Raw genomic sequence first — 11187 nt, 5'->3', positions numbered from 1 at the left:
TTAAGGCTATCCTTTTAAAAAATTTACTCAAGTACATTTTCACTGAAAAATGTAATTGGACAATTTCTCTTCAGAAATGCCCTTGCTGTTGCCTTATGTTTCACAAAATCGAAAGCTCATTATTTCTGTGGAAAAAATAAATAAATAAAAAAATCCAAGTCCCCTCTTTGGATTTCTCCAGCAGAATCACTTACGTGATATCCCTTGTGTCTGGCTGTTGACCTAACCTGGCCTTGCTTCCTTTATGGCTTTGGGTGCAGGGACAGAGGCACATGCAGTCAGTTTCCTATTCTTCCATTGCCAAAAGCACTTAGAAATCACAGCCACCCTTACACTTAAAAAACGTCAGCGTACAGCTGTAGGCGCAGAAAGTCATAAATTAGTTATGTGGTGTGATTTACACCTCCAGCTTGTAGATCTTCCAGGCAGCTATATTCCCTTCATGTTTAATTTAATTGTTATTGCTGGAACAGTGGTTGTAAGTAAATGTTTGACTCCAGTACATAAAGAGACCTGCAGCTTTTACACGTGCTTCTGCTAGCAAAGGTGCAACAAGGGAATTAAAGAGGGAGCAGAACCAGGAGGCAGGAGTGGGAGTGAGCTGTGGTGTGCATGAGCCATGCAGCTTGCTCCTGCTAGGGAGGCAGCCAAGAAGCAGCACTTGGAGGAGCAGACCTCTGTGCCCAGGGTAAGGATGTACAAAGGTACCAAGGCTGGGCTCACCTGGGCCCCCAGCACATTTCGGGGTCCTGACCCCTCATGCTGATGCCAGGTCCTGCATGCTTGGCACGTTTACCTTGAGGGGCAGAAGGGTTGCTGCTGGAGACCAATGTATCTGAGCAGTACTGCATTCTCTAGCTTTGCTGTAAAAAATAGTGCATGGGATAGGTGAGAAGAGGGACTGGAAACTTTAGCCTAAAAACATAAATCTTTACCATATTCTCGAGATCCTTCCATGCTCATCAGTTCCCTAAGCTTCTGGGGAATCTTATTTTACATATGAGTGTTACAAAGGTAATGGCTAAATATCAAAATAAATTTTACTTCTCCCATATAAGAGAAAGCCAAAATATAGCAGTGAACACAAACATAAAGAGAAGTTGAGTATCTGAAACAACCTCTGCCAGGGACTAAAGTTTTCTTACTGTGAAAGGCAGCTTTCAACCACAGACTCTGTATCACAAGTACAATACATAGGAGACATATTTCAAATTAAAAAACAAAACCACCACCACCAACAACCACAATGAAACACAAGACCAAAGCTGCCTTTTATACACTGTGATCTTAACTGAATGCCCAAAAGGAGCAATAAGATGTCAGTCATAAGGATGTATTTCATGAAAATGCAAAAAGGACAGAGCTCCTCCTGTACAGTGCCTACTTTCATGGTGATAATCTGCTCTCTCATCTTTGCAGTGTCAGCTTGGATCATGCCTGTAGGTCACTTAGGGAATATTCATTAATATTCTATTTTCAGAAGAGTGAGCATTAATGTTTCTCATAACCGGCAACCTTGCAAAAATATCAGCAAAGAAAGAAAAAGGGTATAATTTCATACCCCGTGGTAGTTTTCCTGGTATTATCAGGAATGTCCAGGGGAATTTGTAGCCCTGGACATAGTGCTTATGAATGCATATCACTGATGAGGCTTGTGCACTGTTCATGTGATGCCTGGAGTTGCACTGACTTATCAATAGGTATTGAGAGTACTAGGTTTAAGGGAGCTCTGGGTAGAGATGCACTTTACCCAAACTCCTTGAAGACTCTTGTTGTGCATGTAAAGCTCAGGAGGGAGTCTAAAATCATGACCCTAAGCAATAATGAAGAATGTAATAGTGATTATAATGAGTGTACAGAACGATGTTTACATTTTCTTGGCATGCTACCGTGCATTGAAAAGTTCCTTAGAATAAACTGAATGATAACCAAAGCAATTAAGCTAACAGTTTGGACCAGAGACAAAACATTTCTGAAGCTGAAGAAAATGTTGCTAGGGTAACTCATATATTAGAGTGCACTAAAAATTTCCTTCTCAGATTTACACTCCTCCTAACAGCACCAAAGCTGCATCTTCTTTCATTCTGTGATAAACTTTCTTTCTTACTTACTTATTGTTGCCTGGACTCCATGCTGAATATTTTCAATATGTTTCCTAAATTATGTCATTTTCATTTTAACAGCTACAACTCATCACCAATGTCAGTACTGGAGAGGAGGAATATACCTGCCAGAGGGGAAGCGAGGATTGATTTTCAGAAGGAATCCTGTCCAGGAAAATACTGGAAAAAAATACTGCAGATGTGCAGGCTTATTAAGGTCAAATAAAAACTGCAATAATATTAATTCAAATAAAGCATTCAATCGTGTGGCCTCCTGTGCATGAAAATCTGGGAGAAGATTATTTTTAAAGCTCTCCTTCTTAAGGGTCCAAAGCAAATAACTCTTCATTGAGTTATGGCTTTATAATAAACTCTGAAGAAAAAAAATCTAACTGAAAAAAAATCAGATGAGCTATATTAGTGTGATGAGGACTTACTGAGGCCTAGAATTATGGTAGCATCATTTCATGAATCTTTAGGTCAAGACAAAGATGACCTGCCTTCCTAGGCAGATAAGACAAGGAGAAGGAGGTAGGACAAGGTGCAACAACCCACTTCCTCAGATCAATGGGAAACATCTTCTGTTGGTGGGATTGGTCTCACCTAACCTTTGCATTCTAAAAGAGCATAGCCAGTCCAATCCAGTCTTTCAAACTATTCTGTAGTCAAAATAATCAGGAAAATCTCACCAAAGTGTGATTTATTTCAGGTTGGAAATTTCTTCTCAGAAAGAGCAGTCAGGCATTGGGACAGATTGCCAAGGAGATGGTGGTGTCACTGCCCCTGAGGGTGTTCAAAGAAAGGTTGGATGTGGTGCTTAGGGACGTGGGTGACATTGGTGGTAGAGGGATGGTTGGACCAGATGATCTTGGAGGTCTTTTCCAACCTTAATGATCCTATGATTCTATGCTTCTGTATCTTACCTGACTTAGAACCCTGTTTCAGGATGGGAGAAGTATCAGCTGGTAGTGGTTTCCTATCTTTAGTGATTACAGAAGAACATCCATGATAAATAGTTTAGGATGGACACCTGTGTCTTAGCTGGCTAGCAGCAGTTAAGGGGTGTCCTGCATGCTGTGTAGTGTTACTGGTATTCATAAGGATTGTAGCTCCTCTGGAAGTGCCCACACAGCCATATTTTGTAGCACGTCAGCTATTCAAAGGTGATGTCACAGGAAACAGCCCTATCTTTCAGATAGTTGAGTTATCTGTCCAGTAATTTTCTTCTGTTCACTCACAAAATCATCTTTTACAAATTGACATTTCATTTAAAATATGAGCTTTTCCTCCAGTGCATCTGGGTTCTGATTAAGGAGAATAGAGAAACAAAGCTTAAAGCTGTTGTTAGTCTTCAATATATTAACAGATGAATTAAAAATATATATTTAAAAATAAAGCTTGTGAGAGCAGGAGAGTGGGATCTGTATGTCTCACTTAGACTGCTATAGCTAACTAACACAAATGAAAACTGTTGTGAATGAGAAACGCTTTACAGAGGGCAGAATATTTTAGCAAACAATAGAAAAAAATATGAGTAGGAGCATAGAGAAAGAAACAAAAATGTGGCAGAATTGGAAAAGCCACGTCTTAGCATCACTTTGACCCGATCAGCTACTAGAGAGAAGGATCATGTAGGTATCAAGGTAAGAGACAGATAATTCAGTCCCTAAGTCAGCTTGTCTCCTATGCCAGCCTTTTCTAAAGGTTTCACTTCTCCTATTCTTCACTAGAGAAAAGAAAACGTATTTCTTAATATACAGCTATTTCTCAAAATCTTTATAATGTTCGTACCGCTTTTCAAGCCAATTTCCACAGGAAAATTAAGAATTTTATTCCTGCTTCTAGCACTGACGTCAAATCAACTTTAGTGTTGTAAGTGCCTCTTCCTTATTTCAGTGCTCCCATTCTCTGATCATACTTGCTTTGACTCAGCTAAATAAGCTAATGTACAACATGGAAGTGCAGGGACTGGTGATTTCCCCCACTGTGTTCCTGCTTATTAGAATTAACTTACAAATGAAAGCAGTCTAACTGCTTTTCAATTCCCGTCACGACAATTTGTCCAATTCTCCTGTTAGGAAAAAGAAAAATTGCACTTATGGCCACAGTAACAATGACAGAAGCCTTCACTAGGCAACTCTTAAAAAGTCCATTTTACTCAGAGCGTGGCTTGGCACAGCAGGCTGTATAGACATATGTTCCAGGCTAACACACCCCAGAACAAAAAATTTCTGAGGGTTGCTCCAGCAGCTTACACATTTGAGTAACTGTAGCAGAAATGATATGGTGTGCAAAAAAGACTTTGGAAGGGTTGGAAAAAAATGGGCAAAAATCTTCCTACTCACAGGCAGAAGAAAAAGAGAGAATTGGAAAGAAGCGTCTAGAAGAAACTGGAGTGGGAGGTAGGAATCTACATGGTACACAGGCTGATGATTCACAAAATGATTTTCCATTTGCATCAGGCTGGAAAACTTAGGACTTGATCTTTCAAACACTCATGAGTATGGGTAATCTTGTATGTGTACTTTGTTCTTGGTGGCTGGGGATTTGTACCCTTTACCACAATGCGTAATGTCTTATCCCACGCACCTACTAACCAATGCCAATGGCTGCATTCATCTTGATAGGATGGTTCATTAGAAAAGTCAAAGTAAGGAAGGAACTAACAAGGGCAGTGAAAAATAATAATAAAATACTAATACATGTGTTGGTTGCCTAAGCAGCCCCAGGGAAAACAAAGGACATTTGAACCCAGTCACTGTGCACCAGATGCACCCAGGAGGATTTCAGCTGATGAGGCCAAGCCAGGCAGTGCGTGGGTGGAGGTGACAGGTGCTTTTCTGATGACTCCCACTCAGGTCAGATCCAGAACCAGACGTGGTGGATGCTCTAGGCCACAAAGCGCCCCATTCCTGCTGTGGGCTTCAACTAATCCTATCTACATTGAGGGGGTGAGAATGATATGCCAGTAACTGAGGCCAGCAGGCTGTGTGAAGGGACAGGAAAACCAGTGAGGTACTGAACAGATGAAGCCTTATCTTCTGCGTAGATGGAGGTGCCCCAGCAGAACTGTGAACTTGGAATGTTGAGCTAAAAACCACTTGCCCTGAGCATGCTGGTGATCTGTTGTGCCATAGTCATCAGGTAATTTTTTCATGAGGTGGGAAATGTGAGTCTTGAGACCACCCAGCCTTCCAGGAGAGTGCCTCACTGAGGTACAACTGGGCCTTTGGAAGCAAAAACTTCCTCCCAGATCAGTGCTGTCCCCAGCTTGTGACAGCTGAGCCTGTTTGGAGAAATCTGGCAATGCTCAGGGTCCTGTGGGCAGTTCCTCCCACTCCCCATACTCCACCTCTTCCAGAATGGCTGCCAATATATCTTCACCTCCCCTGTGTTGGCCCTAGTGGCATGAGTACTAAAGCTCATATAGTAAGTCCAGACTGACTCAGAGTCTGCCTACAGATACAGATTTATATGTGTTGCATCCACCAGTCTGCCTATTTTGAGAAGAATGATGGACCCTGATAAAGATGCATGCCCAAGCTCCATGGACATGTCTCCAACATGGTCTGGCCAACTTTAGCTGCTTAGGCACGTCAGCTGGTAGTTACTAACATATAAAGCATTAATAGAATGGGGACCACTGCTCAACTCCTCCTGTCAAAGATGGGCCAGAGCATTGCAAATACCAGTTTGCTCATTTGTGGCTGTTTTCCAAGGTCCAATCAGTCAGAAACCCTCCCTTTAGAAAAAGGAGATGGGGGAATGCTATGTTTGAAAATTCCCTTCAATACTTAGGCACAAAGTAGTGTTTCTCCAGGATCCACAGCCATGCTGCCCTCCCAGAGAAACATAAACATCAAAGAGTTTTTAGGCCTACAATACAGTACATCCCCACAATACAGTAGGGATGCTGAAGACCCTATGCTGGATGTAGCTAATGTAGTGACAACTAAGCATCGATACCCCTTTGTAGATCTCAATCCCATTTGAACTTTTGAAAACACTTAATTGACAATTTTCTACCTCTTTCAGTGTGAGGTAATACCCTAGTTTCATGAAAAAACGTGATGGCTGGTATATGCATCATTATGCACAGAGGTGCTTAAGGATATGGTTAATCTACAGACTATGACAGATTGCAGTGTGGTAAAGAGACAGCCGATCAGCCTGTGATTAGCTAGTGTTATAGCACAGATGCAGCAACATGATGTCCAGAGGAACCTCGATAAACTTGAGGACTGGGCCAGGAGACACATCATGACATCCAAGGTGAAGAAGCACAAAACTCTGCCCATCAGGTGCAACAACCTTGAGCTACATGCTGCAGTAGTAGCACATACATGGTAGTGGGTGGAAATCTTGATGGAGAACTGAGTGAAATGAACACAGGGGTGAATCCAAGCCACCAACACCTACTGTTTGTAAATATGACAAGTCATGTACCAGGTCACATTCAGAGATGAGCTGCCAGAAAGTTCATAGAAACTATTATGCTCCTTACTAGACACATCTGAAAATCAGTGTATGGCTTCGAGTCCCTCAGTTCAAGCAGGGCATGGAAAACCTAGAGAGGGTCCAGAAGCAGGAGATCAAGTGGCCAGGAACTGAGAGCACAGTAGTGGTGAGGAGATGCTGAGGGGACAGGGCTTTAGTCTGGCAGAGGGGAGGTTAAAGGGTGATCTAACAGCAGCTTAAATCTACCTGAAGATCAAATACAAAGATGACAGCCAATCTCTTCTTGGTAGTGCCAAATGATAGTTTTGTACAAGTTCTAAAAGCAGCAATTATTCTTTCTGAAGTTTTTTTACAAAGAGTTATCTTTATTAATCCAAACTGAAAATCCAGTCAATCCATTTTAACCTTCTGCACTTTTCCCACTTGGGTAACCAGAGATGGAAACTGTTTATTTGACGTTTTCCTTTTTCTTATTATAGTTCTATTTGGATGGAAATCAAAGTATTCATAGAAAGTATCTCAAGAAAACTGTTATGAAATTAAGGCTTTTGGTTGAACAAGAGTGCAATATTTTAGACTTGATAAAAGAGGCATGTTTGGAAAAGCAAAGAAGCAAAATGAAAAAAAAACATATAGTTGCTCAGAAAGTCTCAGTAGGTTTGTTCTTTGTTAACAAGTCAAGGTGATAGTTTTTCTAATAAGGTGATTTTTTCTGAAATTTAATTTTGGAAATTGATCAAAATTCCCCAAATAGAATGTTCGGTGCCCTCCCCTTTGCTGAAGTGAACCTTTTTGTTTAGAGTCAGCATGGCATTAATTTCAACTTGCTAGAACTCTTACTGTGCTTAGTAGGAAATAGAGCTCAGGAAAATCATGTCCCTTCTTTATGATTTAAGCTTCCCGTCAGATGGAAGTATCAGTATCTCCTGATGTGTCACATTCATTCAACTTACTGGCCAACGATGGTGTAACATGAAGGATGCAGTTCAGATCTCAGAGGAAGAAGAAGGCTGCAGCAGTTGCAAGAGCATCTCTCACAAGGCAGCACTGCAGCTTTGATGAACAGAAATGACTATGGATGTAGCAGAAAAAGGTTTGGTTTAACCCTGCAAAGTAAATCAAAATATTTTAGAATCAAATAAAAATACACGAACGAACATTTTCTTGACATAGTGTAAAAAAATCCACAAAAACTGTACGGCAGGGAAGATAAAAAAGGAAAACCCAAATCACTTGGGGACTGTTTATTTTCCCCACTAGAAGATGGAAAAACAGTCCATTTTTCTCACCACCTGTTTATAAACTTGCACTTCACAGGAAGGGCCCATTTCTCCAGGTCCCCGACGACACTCCCACAGCAGCTCCCTGGGGTCCCCCCACCACCCAGGACTCCATCTCAGCCCTTGGGGCCATCATTCCCTGCCCCAGCAATGCCGCAGGCTGGGGACCAGTCCCCTTGGTCCCATGTAATGGGTCTTGTCTCCAGCTCTGTCCCCAGCCCCATCACCCAGATGGGACCCCATGCCTCTGCTCCCTGCCACGTTGCAAGCACTGCTATGACAGCCGGACTAGCTCCAGCCAGGGCACGCAGCACCAGTGCACACCCTCGTGGCTACAGAATATGATAAGTAAATGTCACCGTGTCTGTCACTGGGCCCTGCTGTCCAGGCAGCCCAGCAGCCCTCTCCTGAGACACCAGGTGTCGTCGCCAATCCAGCTTTTCAGGTCGGGACGATCTGCAACTTTCTGCTGCCAGCCTGCCATCAGCATGACGCCCTTCCTCCTGCAGGACCGGTTAAATATTAACACCACAATATGCATATTGGGGCGGGTGGGAGGAGGCTGGGGGGGAAGACACAACCCTTCCCTTATCTACCGAAAGGACAATGTCACACCGAAGCCCAAGCCCAGGAAGAGGTCGGCACTCCCGGACAGAGGTGGCGGCGGCTAGGCCAGGGCCTGGGGAAGGATTCCTCCAGGAAAAAAAGGTGAGGGCTTGCACAGGGCTGGGAACGTGGCTTTAAATGCTGGCGGTCTGTAAGGGAAAGCGGGTGGAAAAACTCTTGGCGTTCCGGAGAGGCGATCCACAGGCACTGCGCTGCCTTGGCAGAGGGAGTGGCTGGGAAACACAGCTTAACCCTGTCCCTGGCTCCTGCCTTAGTGGGGCTGGTGGTGGGATGTCGGCAGCCAAGTCTTCAGGCTGATACTCTCCCCTTCCTCTGGTCTGGGTGTGGGATAGGCTCAGGTCAGGGCAAGGCCAGCGACACCAATTGCCAATGCACCTGTGGACCAGGAAAAGATCACTGCCGGAGATAAAAAGTGGCTGGGGCTAGCCCCAGGCATTTAATTTACCATCAGGCAAAATACTCTGTTTCAAAGAGATAATTTTTCTTTGAAAGTCCATTTTGAAATGTACAAGGTAAAACTGAAAGCTAGGATTGCCTTCTTTTTCCCTTGTCATTTTATGTCACCCCAAGTTATTTACTGATCTTGGACTGAATTGTACACAAAGTCCTAGCACATTTGTTTTCCTCCATAACAATTTGCTCTGCTGAGTTTATATTGGTGCAACTAAGTTTATAATTGGGATTACAAACCATGGCTGCCAGCTTTAGGGATGTGCTGGCTCCCAGGGTGCTCTCTGGACCTGCAGAGAGTCACCTGGGTTGGTAACTTCCTAGAAAAGGACACGACACTGTCTTTTGGACTTGTTTCATGGTGTTTTGCTCAGGCTGCTTCAGTTAATACCACAGGTAATACTAACACTGAAATGCCACCAGCTAGCGTGTGTATGTGTGGGAGGCTAGGGCAGTGAGAGAGAAAGGAGAAACCCCTGCCAGTTGCACAATGTGACCCTCCCCTCAACTGCCTGTGCCAGGCTCCTCTACACGCAACCCTGCAGGTGAGCGTGTAGCCAAGGAAACACACAGGCTTTCAAAATACCTCCGGAAAACCCAAAGCAACCTGCAAACTAACCCCCTTCCCAACCTACAGATGAAGACATCAGCACACAGGCTCAGTTTAAAACGTTGATTAATTCACAGCGCTGCCCTTTTAAATTTGTGGGGCAAACTGAAAGCTTGCAAAATAGGGAAAAAGAAAGCAAATTGCCAGCAGGTCACGTCACAGCTGCCACACTCAGCTCTGCCAGACCCCCGTGTCCAAAGCACAGATTAGTGAACAGAGCTCTTGTGGTTTGTTCCTTGGCACAGTCTTGGTTTAAGCAAGAAGGCGATAAAATGTACACTTATGACAGAAAACACAGTATATCTGTGGTGATACTAATATTTATGCACTGCCACAAAGAACACTTCTGAAATCAAAACCACTTTCCTGACAAGAAGTTTGAGCTGACCACAAAACCGCAGCCTCCGGCCTGCAACCCTTTCACGATGGAAAGCTTGAATTTCCCAGCTGAGAAGTTTGTAAAACAAGTAGCACAGTCAAAGTGCCTCCCACATATTTTGAGGGGGAGGAGAGTAGTATCACAGAAGTGAATCAGAAAATCTGGAAAAACAGATAATGCAGAATTAAGGTGATGGCTCCCACCCAAGCTCTGTATCCTATCTCTCTCCGTCCACTGTGGAAAGCTGATGGTCCTTTATTTTGGGGAGTAAGAGCATAGTTTTTGAATCCTAGTTTTGGAATAAAACATATAGGAAAAGCAATACAATATTTCTGGGGATGTAGGGATGCATCGGGATGTATTCCTACTTCCCACCCCAAAGACTGCCTGGCACAGAAGACATTCCTTCATGCCTGTTTCCCAGGTGGGACAACAGCCCCTCCATACACAGGTCTGCTCCTCTGCGGCCCCAGGGGATGTTGTGGCCCTGTGCAGTTGCTCTGTGTGACAGTAAGTGATGGAGCACAGGGTTCATTAGCCTGCCAGAACACCGCCAACGGCACAGGCAGGGCACCCACCACACACACAGACAGACACACACACACACAGACACACACACACAGACACACAAAATTGCAGGCAACTAAGAGAATTATTTTCCCCAGCTGCTCCTGATTAACTTTAATGATGCAGACGGGGCTTCCCTGACACAGTCAATCCTGAAGCAGTAGTGTTGTAATAGCCAGGATGGACTGCGGGCCTGAGGGATGTGAGGCCTGGAGGGGGAGGTTTCTATGCTGAAGTAAGGTCTGTGTGCTGAAAGCTCATCTACTTCTTTTCAAACAGTTGTTCCGAGAAAAGATACCATTTTCCTTCCAAACCCTGCCTCATTTAATCTTCTCCCCTTTTTTGTTATACAGGTCACATAAAGTCACATCTTGTCAGAGGACACAAAGCAGCAGCTGATTTCCAAATTTCTTGATGAGTTCTGTCGTTCAGCTTCTTCTCAAACATGGAATGACCACTGGTGGCTTTCTGCCTTAGGGACCAGGAGAGAATGCTCCAATGGAGGGGTTCCAGAAATTCATTTTACTTCTTTTCATCTTATCTGCCTCACTAACAGGTAGGACACGTTCATAACCCATGAAATGAGCCATCGTGGACTAAAAGTGTGAACTAATTTTAAAGCTATGTAAATGGCAGTTACCGGCAATATCAGATTAAACAGTAAGTCCCAGAGGGGGATTATTCAAAGTGTTTTAAATGGATAAGTTTGCATTT

At 43.6% G+C, this 11187-nt stretch overlaps 2 protein-coding genes and 1 long non-coding RNA gene across 6 annotated transcripts in view; 2 read left to right on the top strand and 1 right to left on the bottom strand.

The window, feature by feature from the left end:
- B3GALT5 (beta-1,3-galactosyltransferase 5) overlaps positions 1 to 2389 on the top strand; it is a 31936-nt gene extending 29547 nt beyond the window's left edge. Inside the window, exon 5 of the mRNA XM_084505524.1 lies at positions 2184 to 2389. Within this exon, the coding sequence (XP_084361650.1) occupies positions 2184 to 2328 (145 nt within the window). The 3' untranslated portion in view covers positions 2329 to 2389. The remainder of the gene's footprint in view (positions 1 to 2183) is intronic.
- A 3993-nt stretch (positions 2390 to 6382) lies between these two features.
- Positions 6383 to 8327, bottom strand: LOC311422344. Its single transcript, XR_014685292.1, has 3 exons — positions 8200 to 8327; positions 7514 to 7666; positions 6383 to 6475 (listed from the first exon to the last, which is right to left on the bottom strand). It is a non-coding gene; the product is annotated as an uncharacterized lncRNA (long non-coding RNA).
- Positions 8328 to 8412: 85 nt separating this feature from the next.
- Positions 8413 to 11187, top strand: part of IGSF5 (immunoglobulin superfamily member 5) — a 28971-nt gene continuing 26196 nt past the window's right edge. For 3 of the 4 annotated variants that reach the window (XM_084505511.1, XM_084505513.1, XM_084505512.1), the window contains exons 1-2: positions 8413 to 8548; positions 10827 to 11029. In XM_084505511.1, coding sequence (XP_084361637.1) covers positions 10972 to 11029 — 58 coding nt within the window. In that variant the 5' untranslated portion in view covers positions 8413 to 8548; positions 10827 to 10971. The remainder of the gene's footprint in view (positions 8549 to 10826; positions 11030 to 11187) is intronic. The other variant, XM_084505514.1, reaches the window with a different exon arrangement.

Source organism: Aythya ferina (genome assembly GCF_964211825.1).
Source record: "Aythya ferina genome assembly, chromosome: 1".
NCBI lineage: Eukaryota > Metazoa > Chordata > Aves > Anseriformes > Anatidae > Aythya > Aythya ferina.
The sequence above is the reverse complement of the archived record's forward strand: the minus strand, read 5'-3'. Positions and strand labels throughout refer to the sequence as shown.